General features: G+C 43.2%; 1 protein-coding gene across 1 annotated transcript in view; it reads left to right on the top strand.

The window, feature by feature from the left end:
* Positions 1-17,408, top strand: part of Maco1 (macoilin 1) — a 65,620-nt gene extending 48,212 nt beyond the window's left edge. Inside the window, exons 7-11 of the mRNA XM_051173759.1 lie at positions 5,123-5,281; positions 6,517-6,699; positions 8,657-8,777; positions 11,452-11,626; positions 15,496-17,408. Coding sequence (XP_051029716.1) covers positions 5,123-5,281; positions 6,517-6,699; positions 8,657-8,777; positions 11,452-11,626; positions 15,496-15,698 — 841 coding nt within the window. The 3' untranslated portion in view covers positions 15,699-17,408. The remainder of the gene's footprint in view (positions 1-5,122; positions 5,282-6,516; positions 6,700-8,656; positions 8,778-11,451; positions 11,627-15,495) is intronic.
* The last annotated feature ends 205 nt before the right edge of the window (positions 17,409-17,613 follow it).

Raw genomic sequence — 17,613 nt, 5'->3', positions numbered from 1 at the left:
TTCTTGGTAGAATTAGGGAACAGATGAGATTAGGGGAACAGATAAAGATTAGAATAGGTAAGAACAACCAACCCTCAGCTTGGCAAATTCGCTTCCTAGGCACCTGCATCCTGACCTGGGGACCTGTGGAGTGCTTCTGTAGTCCCTGTTCTGATGAGTCAAGTGAGTGCTAATGTAGAGCTTCCATAGCTGCTGAGTCTTGCCAAATAAGCCTGGGTTGTCATGACCTAGTGAGTACTGGTTAGAATCTAGACAAAAATACATAGGACTCATCTGTCCAGAGCAGCAGTTCCACAGGGCAGGCCCACAGGAGCGAGACAAGCAGGAAGTACATTTGCTTCCTAGTCAGGTTTGATGAGATTATAGCACTTCCAGGAAGAATTCCTTTCATCCCTTCAGAAAAACTCCTGGTAGTGTAGAACAGACTTAGTTCCTAGATAAGCAAGTCCAAGCTGGTAGGGGATTACTGTCCTCCATCCTTTCATCCTTGCTTACTGGGATTCTTTTTGAGGGTTATAAACTGTTACCTGTATCCTGTCTTCTCTCTAGTCACTTGCTTCTAATTTAGGTAGCTATTGGCAGTTGAATAGAGTCCTATGAATATATTTGGAGACATTGCATCAACTTCTTAACACTATTTAATTAGAGGTTCTTACTTCATACAATAAATAATACATGTACATTTTACCTTGGGAAGTATGACCTTCAACACAGAGGGAGTTAAGTGCACCATGAGGACAAGTAGTCATGTCTGCTTGATAAATATCCCTAGCACTTGATTTAGTTCAGTTTGCTAACTTGCACAGTTTTCTTAAAATCCTTAGCATCCATCCTTCTGTTAAGCAAATACAGCAGTTGAGCATATCTTAGAAAATATAGAGTAGCCAGGCATGATGGTTCATGTCATTAATCTCAGCACTCGGGAGTCAGAAAGCAGGCAGATCTCTGTGATTTCAAGGGCATCCAGTCCAGCAAGGATTCTATAGTGAGACCCTATCTAAAAAGGAGGAGGAGAGGCTGTGTAAGTATATTATTCAGTGGAATTTTTTCTCATTTATCATGCATATATATGAGGAAATGTGCATATGATGTGATATGGTCAGAGGACATCTTCTGGAAGTTCGTTCTCTCCTTTTATGTGTTCTGGAAAGTACCTTTGCCCACTGCTAACCCCATACAGTGGAGCACTGTGTAATAGTTTAAGGAAAATGATTATGAGTAGGTGAAAGTGCATTTGGTATGCAGTCTGTATGTGTGAACCCCCTTTATGATAAAGTAATTACATGTATGAAAAGTAGGAAAAAGACTTGTAGGAAAGAAGCATACTAAATGTAAGATGTATGACTTAGCTCAAACAAGAGGAATGTGAATTAGTCTGTGAATTTTTTTGTTAGATTTTTTGATGCTGAGTGGATTACATTCTCACAGTAAAAAGTTAAATCCAGTAAGAGACTAAATCATTTTTTAACCAACTATTTCAATTTCAATAAAGATTTAAGCTATGTAGCAAACCTTCAAAGTTAAAGTTTTCAGTAGAGGGTCCATGAAAAATTACTTATGATAAGTTTTGACTTGTGTTTTAAGCTAAGATCTTGCTGTATAGCTCAGCCTGGCCTTTAGCTAATAGAAGTTTGTTTTATCTGCATTTGAAATATTTATGGGTTATGGGTGTTTGAGGTTCCTAAGAAATGCAATTAGCACACTAACTTATGTCAGTAGGCTGTGACCCTGAAGACCGGTGTTTCTCTGACAGTTTACTATGGCAGTTTGGAAAGCAGTAATTCAGAGTTGATGAAGCTAATGACAGTAGTTCTGAAAAGCCTGAAGCATTTTAGTCCTGGGGCTTTTTTTGTTTGATTGATTTGATTGGTTTGGTTTGGTTTGGTTTGGTTTGGTTTGGTTTGGTTTGGTTTGGTTTGGTTTGGTTTGGTTTGGTTTGGTTAAGACAGCTTCTCTGTATAGTCCTGGTTTTCCTGGAACTCACTTCCTGCCTCTACCTCCGAAGTGCTGGGATTAAAGTCCTGCACCATCACTGCCCTGCTAGTCCTGTTTCTTATAAGAGAGTAAGTTGTTTTGTATTTTCAGAATAAGCCATTTCTAATCACAGAGCATCAGAGGCAGAGGCAGGTGGATCTCTGAGGTCAGCGTGGTCTACATATGTTAAGTTTCAGGCTATCCAGAGCTATGTTGTAAGTCTCTGCCTCAAAAATAAATAAACCATTTCTAGGGCTAGAAATGTGGCTTAGTGGGAAAGTCTAGTAGAGTTCAACCCCAACAATACAAGCAAGCAGCTTGCTACTACAGTATAACAGACACACTTAAGAGTGTACATACCTCTACTGTATACTTCTCAAGTGTTTTTTTTTTGTTTGTTTGTTTGTTTTGTTTTGTTATAAACAAAGGAAATGAATTCTCCTAACTTTGTTTTTGTTGTGTAGTGCTGCTGGCTTGCTTTGACAACATTCTCATAGAATTTCACTTCTAAAAAAGCACTGTGGGAGGAAGACCAGTGAGATGGCTCAGGGGGAAAGATTGCTGCCAAGCCTGATGACTTGAGGAGTGGAGCACAACTCTGTGGAAGAATAGAAAACCTCTCAGAACTTGTCCTTTGACTTCCACACATGTGCACACATATAAATGTACATATTAATTAAATAAGTGGAAACAAACGTTTTTTAAAGCCTGGGCTTTATGTTTTACAAGTATTATGTTTGCACCTTTTCACAAAACTCTTTAGAAAACTTACTCAGAGTGAATATTGTTATTCTTAGTCTATGATAGGAAAATACACTATAAAGATTTTTAAAATGAGCCAGGTAGTGGTGGCACATGTCTTCAATCTCAGCGCTTGGGTGGCAGAGGCCAAGTACTGTGATTTATCTGTGAGTTCGAGGCCTGCCTAGTCTACAAAGCAAGTTCCAGGACAGCCAAGGGGGTTATACAGAGAAATACTGTCTCAGGAAAAACCAAACACAAAATAACAACAACAAAAAAAGATTTTTTAAATGAAGGAGACCACAAAATTATTGAAATGTAGTATCTGAAGGGAATTTTCCTTTGCTTCTAGCAGCAGGCTATGCTATGAAACCAGATCTCTTGGCAGTAGAGCTTCTTTAAAATCCTGATGACAGTGAGGAACTTGCCTTTTCACTAAAAGTGCATTTCTTCCTCTGTGAGGCTCCATCACAAGAGAGAATTACCTAACATGACTTCAGCCAGACTTCTTAATGGGATGAACCTGACGCACCAACCTGTTTGGAACATAGCCCTTGGGTTACTTGAGGTGAAGGAGGGACAGCATGGCTACAGTCTAAATGCTCATCTGAGAGTACACTGAACTGGAATAACCCTGGTGACAGGGACAGTGTGGTGTGGTGTGGACCTGTGACCCTTCCCTAGGGAGTAAGACCTGGCCGAGAGGCAGTGTTACTGGAACTCAAGGTTTCTAGGTCGTGAGCTCGCACCTGAAAAGGGAACCCTGGTGACAGCACCAACAATGTGACTGTGGGTTTGAGGCTTGTTTCTAGGTTGTCTAATGGTAGGTAGGGGGGAAAAGCTGTTTTTTGGTTTTTCTCTGAAAGGCCAAGGAACATTACTGAGTGAGTATTGATTTCTGTAGTAGGCCCTGAGGACTTTGTACTTAATAAAACATGTATGTGTTTGTAGTCTGTGGAGCTGAAAATTCCAAAGAAAGATCACCATTGCCCTTCAGAAGTCTTGATTCTGTTAGTATGCTGGATTAGAGGCTCAAAGGGGGTTTTATCAGGGGTCAGAGTGGTAATTCATGGTTGAGTGTGTCTTAGCATGAGCAGGACCCCAGGTTGTCTTTAAAATTTAGGGTTGGGATTTCTGCACACAAAAACTAAAGCAAACTGATGTTAGTCCTCCTGGACATTTGCATCATGGTAGAAAAATGTTTCTTCTCAGAGCTTCCCTTGTGGTGTACATCCTAGGCCTGACCGTCACTCAGCTCTGTTGTCAGGGTCCCATCCAACCCTTTCCTGCTGTTTCTAGTTTCTAGTCCTTTCAGGCACCAAACTGACTACTTGTCTCCAAATACTCATGGCTGTTCATACATCTGCGGTTTTGAGTGTGCCCACTCCATTTAGAATACTTCTTCCCTGCTTCTCTAAATCCCATCAGCTGTCAGGGCCTCAGTCCTTTCTCAGACTCTGAGGGCACAGATAGCACTTCCGTGCTGTGGGTAAACTGATGGGGAAGAGAATGGACCTGGGTTACTGCCTGGGGTCTTGGGCTACAAGGTTTTTCTTGCCTATATTTCTTCATCTGGAAGAAATAGGAATAACCATTGCAGGTGGCCCTTAGTTCTGCTGACTCAATTAGTTCACGTTCTCATAACCTATAGAGAGAAGTGAGGAATGGCTGTTGCTGTTCTTGCTCATAGTATGTATTTAATTGTAGCTGTCTTGTGTTATTGTCTGATTCTTTTAATCATCTGTTTTTTTTTTTTTTTTGGCTCCTATTGAAATTATAAAACCTTCCTGTGCAGAAGGAACTTGATATTGCCCTTTGTTCCTTTTACTGTTCTATTCCTTTCACTGCTTGCTTATGTGTAGACCCTTAGAGCACATCACTTAAAATGGCGTTATTATTGGCTAGATGGAACAAGAAGTAAGGAATGGCGAGTAAGTTAGGTTTTAGCTCACAATTTCCTTTCTAGTCCCTTCTGTTGTTGAGCCTTAATGAACTCTGCTATAATCACCAAAAATGTGAATGTTACTTAGCAAAGAGGCTAGCAGTTTCCGGAAATGAATGGAGAACCTGTTATGTGGTAGTGCTCAACAGTTACTGCAGTCCAATCTAGGATCGTATATAAAAGCAAAGTCAGTGGCTAGGTCCTGAGTTCATTGTTTTGGGAGACTTTAATTGCTAAGGAATTCAGCAGTGGGGAGAGAACTTTAGTGTTTAACTTTCATTTTTTCTCTCTTACTTTATACACAGTTCAGGTATTTGTAGTGTCGCAGTCATTGGGTGGGAAGTGGGGGGAATCAAAATTTAGCCCTCCTGTGAAGGAAGTCATGCCATGTTAGTCCAGTGCGGACCCTCAACAAGCCCTCGGGCCCTCTCCCAGATGAAAAATCTACCCTTTTCCCTTTCCTAGGCTGGAACAAGACATTAAAAAGCTAAAAGCAGACCTGCAAGCCAGCCGGCAAGTGGAACAAGAGCTACGCAGTCAGATCAGCTCTCTCTCGAGCACAGAACGAGGGATCCGCTCAGAAATGGGCCAGCTCCGGCAGGAGAATGAGCTGCTGCAGAATAAGTAAGTATGTGCACCACGTGGGCCCTAGGCATTGCCTCCTGTTACTAGAGGAGGACACAGACTCGGGCCAGCCAGGAGACATGCATTGTTCAATCTTCCCTGCTCACTGACTGTTAGATGCTGAGTGTTCTCATCAAATCTACACTTAACTTCAATCCAACAAGAGTTTATTAATAGTGTCTTTCCTGTAGTAACATGGTTTAAATTAGTTCCTAAGCTTTTGTGGTAAGTAACCTTGATAAGGAGTTCTGCTGCTATTTGAAAATCATGACCCTTTTCTGAGGATTAGACCTTTGAATGTCAGAACTCGAAAAATGATATTGAGCTTTGGTTTTATTTGAAGAGTCTCACAGCAGCCAAGATCTTCTGTGTGAATTCCTGTAAACTTTCCTTTAATCCATTTTGGAGTTAGTTGCTAACGCTATGTCAAGTTATCTCTTCAGTCTCTAGCAGTGATGCCTCTCACATGGCTTTGCCAGGAAGAATACAGTTCTAGGAATTAACTGTAATACTAGAGTATATGTAAGGAACCCCTCTATCATTCTGAGCAACTTCTGCAGTTCTTAGCATTGGCCTCTGCAGGTCAGTCCAGTAACTTTCTCTCTTCACCTTGCTCTATGAGGCTGGGGAGACCTTATGGCATGAGAAAGGCCTTGCATCTGAGAAGGAAAGGCTGCTGTTTGGGTGTAATTCAGAAGGGCCAGTGTGGTAGTACATACCTGTAATCCCACAACTTAAGAGGCTGAGCCAGGAGTATTGCCACAAGTTCAGGGCCAGCCTCTAGGGTACAGAGTAAGACCTTGCCTAAGAAAACAACTGAAAAGAAAAAGATAGACCTTTCCCTCCAGCAATTTTTAAGGTTCCACAGGACTGGTCCAATCAGGAGGTCTTTGGTCTGACTTTTTTCAGTGTTCTGGGGTACTAGAATTAGCTCTGCAGTCACCTCCTCTTCTAGTAGATGCTTTCTGAGCTATCTTCTTCACCTGCTGTAGATCACCTAACAGAGTGGAGGACAGGGCTGACTCGGTTACATAAAGCAGGTAGCTTATGCGTGTTAGGAGACATTAAGTGATAGTGACCATATGTTTTCTCTGGCACACTGGAAGTTGACACTTTGTTGTGCAAACCTCCGGTGTACACCTGCCTAACAGAGGATGCATAGAGGCCATGTATCTCAGGGATTGTGGTAAATCTCTCTAGTAACAAGATTCTGTGTGACAATCATTTCCACATAGGCTACATAATGCTGTGCAAATGAAGCAAAAAGACAAGCAGAATATCAGCCAGCTGGAGAAAAAACTAAAAGCTGAGCAGGAAGCCCGAAGCTTTGTAGAAAAACAGTTAATGGAGGAGAAAAAAAGGAAGAAGTTAGAAGAAGCCACTGCTGCACGGGCTGTTGCTTTTGCTGCTGCATCTAGGTATGTTCATGTCCTGGGTGTTTAATCAAGGCTGGGGACTTAATGCTTGTATGGGATGGACAGTCAGAGTTTGTATGGATGGATTGCTTTGTGAGTTGTTTATTAGCTTGTTTCAGCTCTGCCTGGGCCAGCTTACACAGTCTTCCGACCTTTCATCTCTCAGTGGCTTCACTGAGAGCAGGTGAAGGGATCACCATAGCCTGTGATTCTGACAAACTTCCTCTCATTGTTTGTGTGGTCCCTAAGTGCTTTGAGAGCCATCTGCAGTCTGTTCTTCACAAGACTATCCATGTTTCCAACACAGATGTGGATGCTTTTGAGATTAATTAATTTTATGTAGATGAGTGTTTTCTCTGCATGTGTGTCTGAGCACCATGTGTTGCAGTACTCATGGAGGTCAGAAGGCATTGGATTTTCTAGGACCGGAGTGATGGAGGGTTGTGATCTGTCATGTGGGTGCTAGGAACCAAGTGTGGGTCCTCTGCAAAAACACTAAGTGCTCTTAACTGTTGAGCCATCTTTCCAACCCCTTATGATTTTAGCGGGATGAAGAGATAGCAGCTCAGTTGACACAGTGCTTGAAGTGTGAGATTGAGGACTTGAGTTCAGTCACCATGTTAAAAAAAAAAAAAAAAAAAAAAAGCTGGATGTTGTGGTGTCCAGCACTCTTTTAAAAAGGCAGGTGAGGTAGTGCATGCTTGCAATCCCAGCACTGGGGACTCTTGGACTAGCAGATCTCTGGAACACACTGATCGGCTTTGCAGAGCCCCTCTCTCAGAAAACAAGGTGGGTGGCTGTTGAGGATAGCGCTTGAGGTTGACCTCTGGCCTCCATAGCACACATAGACACAATACAAATTTAAAAATGGTGACTGAGCCTTTAATCCCAGTACTCTGGAGGCAGAGGCAGGCAGATTTCTCTAAATTTGAGGTCAGTCTGATCTACCTAGTGAGTTTCAGGTCAGCCAGTATTACATAGAGAGACCTTGTCTCAAAAAAATAAAAAATAATTATTTTAGATCATTGTTGAAATTTTCAAAGAATAGAGGAAAGAAGTATATTGAGCTAAAAGTTAAAATCAGGGAGAGTGGCACATGCCTTTAATCCCACTATCAGGAGGCAGAAGCAGGAGGATCTCTCTGCAACCTGGTCTATAGAGTGAGTTCCAGGGCTACACAGAAAAACCCTGTCTTGAAGCCCAGTGTTGGTGGTGCACGCCTTTAATCCAAGTACTTGGGAGGCAGAGGCAGGTGGATCTCTGTGAGTTGGAGGCCTGCCTGGTGTACAGAGCTAGTTCCAGGATAGGCTCCAAAGCAGAAAAGAGAAACCCTGTCTTGAGGGGGAAAAAATCACAGTAATAATTAGGCAGACCCTAGACTCTTAAGAAGAGTGTGTGAGAGTGTGTGAGTTCTGCAGTAAGTGTACTCAGCCTTTCCATCAGCTCTATAAGTGGAGTCAACACAGAAAGTATTTGAAAGCTGGGTGCCATGAGGTCTGACTGTACTAAGAAGCTGAGGCAGGGGATTGCAAGATCGAGGCCTGAATGTGCTACTTATTAAAATTCTGTTTCAGAGCTAAAAGAAAAGAAAACATTTGAAAAACTAAATTGCAACTGCTGAGTATGCACAGATGGTTTCTTGTCATTTAAATGGTAGCACAATTACACTTCATATAGTTTTTATATTGTGCTGGCTATTAGTAATTTAGAGATGACTTTATAGAAAATCTTTGTAAAAACTGATATTTTAAGGGTGGTTAGGGTGCATGTGAGAGGGCAGAGAGGGTAAAAGGGAGGGGGTGACTGGGATTGACATGTAAAATAATAAATTAAATAAAAAAACTGCTATTTTATATGAGGGATTTGAACATATGTAGATTCTGTATCCACAGTGGTCTTCAAACCAATCTCCAATAATAGGGGAAACTATAAACCTTATTTCCTCTGTCTTTTTCAAAAGGGGAGAGTGCACTGAAACCTTACGGAGTCGGATCAGAGAGCTAGAAGCTGAGGGCAAGAAGCTCACAATGGACATGAAGGTGAAAGAGGAGCAGATCAGGGAACTGGAACTGAAGGTTCAGGTGAGGAAGAGGCGGGGCGGAGGGGGGGGCCTTCCGTCACCCAGTCAGTCACCTTAGCCTGACAGTGTATGTGCTTTTCTCATCATCCTCACAGAAGGGGACTTACAGCTCCAACTTTGTCCTGTTTCATACAGCCAGGTCCTAACGCCAGCTGCAAGTTTTGACAGCCTGTTTCACATATCACCCCAGAATCTGTCTTAGCAGCCAGTCCTTTAACTTTTTAAGGCTATAGACAAGGTTAATTCCTATGGGGCCTGCATCTCTCCTTAGATCTCTCCTGACCTCCTATCCACTGCCACCTGGTGGCTCTGACCAGGCAGGTGGCAATGCTGAAAATTCAGAAAAAAGATGCCAGGGCTGTGGACATAGGTGACTAGCTTTGTGGGCTGTGGACCTTAACCAAGAACTTGGTGACAGCTTTTCAAGGTGACATTTTAAATTAATGTAATTTTTTTTAAAAGAGCATAGTAACTTCAGTTGTGTAAGACTGATAGGAAAACTCTGGCAAGTCAGTGGAGTACAACACATGACTTGAGACAGAGCTTAAAGTATGTAGTACTTCAGAAATTGGCAAGAAAGGGGAAGGTGAGCCAGTAAAAGGATTTCCAGTAGCTGGACAAGTGGGGGGGGGGGGAACATAAAATTAGAGCTTTATTAACACAGAAAATTAACACAGGAAATTCCAGTTGAAGAATTGAATGTAGAAAAATAAAAGATAGGGGGAAATAAAATTTCATTTATTTCATCTTGAGATGCACAAAACCAGTAGACAAACTCACAAACAACAGCCAAAAAGAGTTGAATAAGGTAGAGATACTCGGGGAGATGGCCGGAGAGATGGGTCACTGGGTGGTCAAGAGCACTCTGCTCTGGCAGAGGACCGGAGTTCAATTTCCATCACCTTCACAGTGGCACACAGATGCCTCCTGTTCCAGAAGACTTGATGCCCTCTTCTGACATCCACAGGGACCAGGCTTATATGTGGCAAACAAACATTCATACAATAAAGATATTTTAAAAAATTAGCGACACTGAGTGTGATGGCATACCCCCTTTAATCCCAGCACTCGGGAGGCAGAAGCAAGGGGATCTCTGTGAATTCCAAGACAGCCAGAGCTGCACAGAGAGACCCTGTCTCAAACAAACAAAACAAAAAAATACAGATATCAATGAATAATAAAAATAATTAACACTTTTAGAGTGCAAATAGCTGATGAACATTACAAACATATACAGAGCAAGGAAGGATGCAAACAGATAATTTACAGAAGAAATACAAGTGCTAAGAGTGGATCTTCAGGATCAGTGGCATGGCTCATCATGCTCATTGCCAAACCTAATACCTCAGTTACCCACATGGTGAAAGAGAGAACCAACTTCCATGTCCTCTGACCCCCAAATGCTCACCACCACACACAATCAAAATAGGGCTGGAGAGATGGCTCGGTGATCAAGGGCTCTTGCTGCTCTTTTGGAACCAAGGTTCTGTTTTCATCACCCACATGGTGTCTTATAATTGTAACTCTAGTTCAGCTGATCTGACCCTTCCTGATCTCCACATACTCTGTAAGCACATGGTACATATACATTCTCTCAGATACACATACATTCAAATGAAATTAAATATTTTTAAAAACTAAAATGAAATATTTTAAAATATACTCGTGTTAATTAGCCAGTAATGGCATGAATATAAAAATTAACATTTTATACTCTTATTAGCCAATAGTGACATGAATATAAAAATTAGACATCATTTCTCTCCTGTGAAATTAGCAAAGAATTTCTGTTTTGCTTTGACACAGGGTCTTGTTATATGGCCCAGATTGGCCTCAAACTCCTGTCAGTCCTGCTTCTGCCTACCACATGCTGAGCTTTTAGGTGTGGGCCACATGTCCAGCATAGGATTTTATGTGACAAGACCTCATCAGTGACTGACACTGTCTTCAATGTAGTGGTATTGAGATGCCAAAGTAAAAAAGAAGTGAACAGTTTTAATAATGGGACAGACATTTGCTTAAGGTACAGTATGTATACATACAGAAACATCACTGAGCCATCAAAAGGGTGTTTTGTTTTGTTTTTCAGCCAGGTGTTGTAGCACATGCCTGGACCTAGCACTGTCCCTCACCCTAGCACTTTGAAGGCAGAGGCAGGCAGATCTCTGTGAATCCAAGGCCAGCTAAGGCTATATAGTGTGAGCTGTAAGCCAACCTAGTTTACATTGTGAAACCATGTTTCAAAATGAAAAGAATCGAGTCCAATACTTACTGTCTGTATTACTAACTATTGTAAATGGGCTTTCCTACAGTTTGCCTTTCAAAATAACAAACATTTCTGCAATTTTTAGTACATTTTAAGAAATGTACCAGCATATGGCACTGTTGGTTAGGAAGAGCGAAGTCTCTGCTCTGAGTCAGTCTTGAAAGAGAGTACTTGATTTGGAAGCAAAGGTCACTGTTTTACAGCTATGTGCTCCATACAGCCTGCTGCATACCTTTGAGAATCTGAATATTGTATGGGCATTGCATGGCACATGCTCTAAGAATTACGTGTAAACACAGTTAGTTGTTCTAATGGCCAGGTCAGTAGGACTGGCGTAAATTCAAGCGTAATTTATATACATCAATGCCAGAACTACTTCATAACATTGCTGGTTCAATTCTGTTGATAGGAGCTTCGGAAGTACAAAGAAAATGAGAAGGACACCGAGGTATTAATGTCAGCACTCTCTGCCATGCAAGACAAGACACAACACCTGGAGAACAGCCTCAGCGCAGAGACAAGAATCAAGTTGGACTTGTTCTCTGCACTGGGTGATGCAAAGCGGCAGCTCGAGATTGCCCAGGGTAAGAAAGCAGCAGGCCCCAGTGGCGTGGCAGGATGTGGAGGTCACAGGGCTGCATAGAGTGAACCTCCCCTCAGAGCTCTGAACCAGAGGGCACCTCAGTGCATGTGCCCAGCATTAAGATTACGAGTCATGGAAATTCATGCTGCTGGTGCATGTTGAGATGAGAGCATATCAAGTGTTGGACTTAGAGAGAAGATTATGAATGTCTCCTCAAGGGGTGCACAGCATTGGAGTCTAGAGCTCTACCACCCTGTGTGTGGGCAGCCTCAGAGACAGAGACAGGCAGGGCCTAAAGCAGGCCATGAAGCTCATGTTTAAGCAAGGAATGAATGATGAGGGGTTGGGAGCATGGTGAGAGTGAGGGTTAAGAAACCTCCTTGCAGAAGGTCCACCCCAGCAAGAACAAACAGTAGGCAAGCCATTACAGTATTTGTAAGGTAGGGGCAAGGGCAGTGAACAAAGTGAGGAGAAGAGGGGGAAGAAAGACACTTCTTGTCACATGGCAGTCAGAGAGGAGCCCTTGAGCATGTAGTGTTTGAGCAGAATGAGACCAGGAACAGTGAAGGGAAATCCCAATGGCCATGGAAGAGGCTCACCGGTCTGCTGGCCCAGGTGGGGCCAGGGATAGCAGCAGCCAGGTTGTGTAGGAGTGTCCAGTAGAAAGAGCTTAGAAATTTAAGTGACATGGAGGGGTACAGGAGGGTTCTGACAGAGGGTAGGTGGCAAGACCCAATGAAAAGAAAATTGGATTATTGTTCACAAAACGGATAGTCACCTAAGTGACTAGAATACTGAGAAAACCTTTCTGCTGGTTGACCCAGTACATGGAAAGGGTACTTGAGTAGGACTTACCAAGTAGCCAAGTGTTGCTGGAGTTTCTTGTCCCGCCAGGTCCTACCACCCTTCTCAGCCCCAAATAAGTACATGGATGCTGTATTGGTTATAAAACTGTTGTCTGATGGCTAGGGCTTCTTATTGACTATCTCTGTCTTAATTATTAACCCATAGCTACTAATCTGTGTATTTCTATATGGCCTTGTCTTACCAGAGAATGCCTGGTGCTTCTTATCCTCCCGGTCTCTACATGATGTTTCCTTGAAGTCTTGCTTACCTGCCTTCCCCAGAATTCTCCTCATCTCCTATCTTCCTGCCTCTATTGGTCAAACAGTGTTTTGTTCATCAACCAGTAAGAGAAACATATATACAGTAGGACATCCCCCATCAGCCAAATTCTAGAAGCCACCATCCCAGAAGGCCAAGAGTCTACTGGGATAGCAAGGCCCAGATTAAGATTACTAAGCACCTTGGATAAACTTATTTCATGTACTTTATCTTGCTGTTTCTTCCTACTGTAACTTAAAACATCTAGTAATCCATCTAAAATTATGTAAACATCTTACATATTAATGTTAATGACATTTTATAAAAATAGCTATCATCAAAAAAAAAAACAAGAAAAGTCATTGTCTTACATTTATCATATATATATACTATATATATATATATATATATATATATATATATATATTTACTGTGTGATGTAATGGGAAATATTTGCATCCTCTTCTCTGTTGCTGTTGGTTTTGTTGAGATCTTACACTCTATGCAGTTCACCAAAGGCCCAGTTTATACTTGCTGCAGAAGACCGTGATGCTTTGGGGCTTTGATGTCCTGTGGGCCCTGTGTGTTGAGAATTACTGCATTAGGGCAAGCCAGGTAGACAGGATGGAGGAGGTAGGAGAGTAGAGCGGGCATCGTTCAGGCAGGAGCTAGTAGGCTTTACACGAGAGCAGAGAGTGGTGGGAGGAGCACAGTCCTGGAGGGAGTGGTGTAAACTGGGGAAAGAAAGCTCTGGGGCTGTCCAGCCAGGATTCTGCTGGCCCCAAGCCTAGAGGCTGTGGAAGAAGAGTGGGAGCTTAAGTGGACTGCAGAGCCACTTGAGAAACGGGTGCTGTGTCCTGTTGAAGGACACACAGAACAAGGGGAGGACAGTGTGAAGGAGAGCAGAGGTGCCTGAGTGAGCGAGCGAGCGAGCGAGTGAGCGAGAGGGTCCGCGTGCTGGAAGCAAGGCGGAAGTGGGGGGTGTTTGGTTTGGGACTCTGATTGGTGGGTGCTCCCAGGTGAAGTGCATTCAAAAGTCACTGGGAACTTTGGCCTTGCCTGGAGATGGTTAGAAAATAGAGAAGCTAAGAAGTTGGTAAACCCACCTGAGAAGCTTAGGGTGACCCATGTGACTAAGCAGGGGCAAAGGGTGGACATTAGACAACCTTGTCTGTGGGCTCAGGCACAGGTATTTGAAAGGTTTCCAGGAATCCTGCCTTAGCTGAGCATCTCACCTCCCTCTGGCCCTCTTCCTGTCTGACTTAGTCCTGAGGAACGGACACCTGCTTAACTGGTTAGTTAGTCCTGGGATCTGTGCACTTGGAGAAGATCCCCTGGCATGGAAGCAGCACCTGCTCTCTGGGGCCAGAGCATTGGGCTTCCTGGCATGGCTGTACTCCACTCAGCCCACAAAGAGAGAAGGGTCCATGCTGGAGCTGTTGGGGTGTTTTCCTCTTGCTAATTAAAGAAGTCAGACTGAAGTCTGCTTTGGAAAAACAGTAGCTCATGTATCAAGTGCCACTGAGTACCCTATTTATCTGAAGCTCATTGTGTTCAAGAGAATGTGGCTCTTTGATGCTTACTTGAAACTTAGGGGCCCTGAAGGAAGTGAGGGTACAGATCTTTTCTCCTGCTCTTGGCTCCTGCTTAATTCAAATCCAAACCTGTTCCTTCCTATGCTGTTATTCATCCTGGTTACAAAGTGACTCTTTATCTCACTCCATCCTCTGGAACATGCTACCCAGCCTTCTCACATCTCAGACACACTGTTGTCCTCACATAGTGAGGGATGCTCACACACAACCTCTTTCAGATCAGGGAGGCACCTAGCATGATGGAGATTGCATGGATTTGGAACAAGGGTGGTCCTGGCCTCAGTCCTGCTCTGTCTGTATCATAATAACAGATGGACTGAACAAGATGAATAATTTGTGAAGCCTTGGCTCTCTACTAGGCTGGGTGCAGGGATTTAGCAATGGGAAATTAAAAGGCACAGTCTCTGCCTCACAGAGCCCATGATCCAGCAGAGATGATGGGTCATCTAGTACCATGGGGACATGTAGGTGCTACAACCCCACCAAATGGAGTCAGCTCCCAGCCCTGTCACTAGCAGTATAGTGGCAGTACTTGACCAAGTGGTATGGCTCCCTGTCCCCTATTCTTTTATCATAAAATGGATGGTGCTAATACTCCTCTCTTCTGGTTGTAAGCGAGAAGCAGCCCTGTGCCATGCTGGGTTTTAGCTGCTGTCATAACTGTAGAGACTACAGAACATAAGGGGAAGTTGGGGGTGTGTTGAAAATCTGGGACTCAGGTATTGATTGAAATTGATGATCAGGAAACCTCAGGGGATGCACAAAGGCCTAAGCCAGCTGATGTGCTGAAGCAGCCAGCTGAATGCTGGGCAGAGGTCAGGGGGCATCTTGCCTGTAAGTGGGGCACCTGTCCCAGAATGTTATCTGCTTTTGTCAGGGATCCTGTCATGGCCTATCGAAGGTCCTGGTGCTATGTTCCTTGGTCTAACACTCAGATCCCAGCCTTCTAGAAAGGAACCCCATCTTAGAAGGTGGAGCTATAAAACCATCACCCCTCAGGCTGCTGCTTTCTTGTACCCCCCCCCCACAAACTAAGGGCTAGTAGTTAGAAAAGGAAAATGAACCATGGTGCCTAAGACTGCCTTTACCAAACAGTTAATATGGGGCTGACCTGGGTGTGTGTGTGTATGAGTCCTCTCTCCTCACTCACGCTAGGTGTTTGATCTTGCAGGACAAATCCTTCAAAAAGACCAGGAAATCAAAGACCTAAAACAGAAGATAGCCGAAGTCATGGCCGTCATGCCCAGCATAACATACAGTGCCGCCACCAGTCCCTTGAGCCCCGTGTCCCCCCATTACTCTTCCAAGTTTGTGGAGACAAGCCCCTCTGGACTCGATCCTAATGCCTCTGTCTATCAGCCCCTGAAGAAATGAAGGCCAGCTGTGTGTTTGCCCAACCATTTGGAACCAGAAGGCTTCGAAAAGCAGCGTCTCTGGCGGTCAAGATAAAAACGTTGATATTGTGTTTTGTGGGACTGTACATGTTGTCATTTTTAAAAGGGGGGAAATAACATCCAAGTCTGATTAGAACTGCCCACCAGTTGTTCTTGTAAGTTTTTAGAAGACCTCACAGGACTTTGCAGTTTATTTTTCTTGGCCAACACATTAAAACCATTCTTGGATTTCAAGTAGCCAATTTTGCCTTTCTATGTATTTTTACATAGTTTCCTCTTGAAGACAAAAATAACAACAACAACAACAACAAAAAAAAAAAAGCAGAGATTTTGCTTTTCAACTCTGTTTTGTTCTTAAATAAGCAAGAAAATTGCACATTGTATTCACATGGATGACAACAAAAGCTTATTTCTAGCAGAAGAGGGCTAAATAACCCAACACAGCTCTGATTCCATAGCTGAATTAAAGATGATTATTGCCATTATAGAAAAAAAAAAGATTGATTGCCCCTCCAAGAACCAGACAGATGAAGGGAGCTTCATGAGAGAGACTTAAGGGGTGAGGCTAGCTTGCAAGCGTGTGACCGTGTGTTTGGAGTATTGACATTCCCACTGATGTGTAGTTCTGGGACATGTCTGAGAGCAGTCTTTGCATCACCTTGAGAAAAGACATTTCAAGAGGAAACTTGATAATTTTCAGCTACCCACCTGCCCCTTTTCTGTCATCTGTCTTGTGTTTGTCAGTTCACTGTGGATCCTGTTGTACAGCTGGTCGGTGGCTGGGCTGCTGGTCACCACGCCACCACAGGCTTTTTTCCATGGGAACCACAGAGGGTTCCGTGCTTGCTGCCAGTCAGTAACCTTAGGGAGTCATCCTGGTGGGAGTGAAAGAGGCCAAACGAGGTAGCTAATGCGAGCGGTGGTCCAGGAGCGGTCCTCACATGTCACCCGCTGCTCTCTTCACTCTCATCATCTCATGTGTGATGGTTTATGGGTGCTGACTATTCCGGAGCTCTTGTGCCAAGGAGGATTTGTTAATTGTTTTGTTTGTTTTTTAAGACCTAAACTCTGCACAAAGATACTGGTTCAACTGTGTATTATACGTTGGTAAAAAGTATCTGTGCAGACCTTTGAAAGTGTGTTAAGGATCAGGGAGGGGGAGGGCAGGGGAGAGGACAGGTGAAGCAGAGTTGCATTTGGAAGTTTGGGGAAATTAAGAAACCAAATTAATTGGCTTTGCTTCCGTGCTCTGTGTTCTGGAAGGACATAGTTCTAAAATTTCCTGTTGATTGGCATGAGTATCTTATTTTAAACAAATTAGGTAGGACAACCAGTCAGTGAAATTAGAAGTATTGAAGAGAATTGAACCACCCTTTCAATCACAGATCTTATTTTGGAGTAAAACAAATTTCTAGCTTTAGCCAGGTGTGCATGTTGCTGCCATTTGCATTTTGAATCATCTTGTGTAACTGTCACCATGAAAGTGTTACTCAGAATTGTCACAGTTTTTTTTTTATTATTATTTTTCCATCTTTGTGCAAAAACATGGAAAATTGTCACCAGCTTTGTGTTGAGGTTTCCCCCATTTTGCTGCCTTTGGGACACTGTTTTCGTTAAATACTTGGTCTTGGCTGCATTCTTTTTTTTCCCCTGTGGGGTTCAAAAGAATAAACATTTTCTTACTGATAAACTAGTTTTCTGCCTTTTTAACATTTCAGGAGGATGCAGGAAGGTAGATGGTTGTGGGGCTGAAGTGATACACAGCTTGTTTTCACCTCAGCTCAGGTCAGATTGTGGCGCCACACATGGCACTGGGCAGGGAGCAGGCGAGAATTTGAGAGGTGCACACCAGAAGCTCAGCTGGTTTCATTTCTAAACTTCAACACATTCACCAC

This window comes from Phodopus roborovskii, unplaced genomic scaffold, assembly GCF_943737965.1.
Source record: "Phodopus roborovskii unplaced genomic scaffold, PHOROB, whole genome shotgun sequence".
NCBI lineage: Eukaryota > Metazoa > Chordata > Mammalia > Rodentia > Cricetidae > Phodopus > Phodopus roborovskii.
The sequence above is the reverse complement of the archived record's forward strand: the minus strand, read 5'-3'. Positions and strand labels throughout refer to the sequence as shown.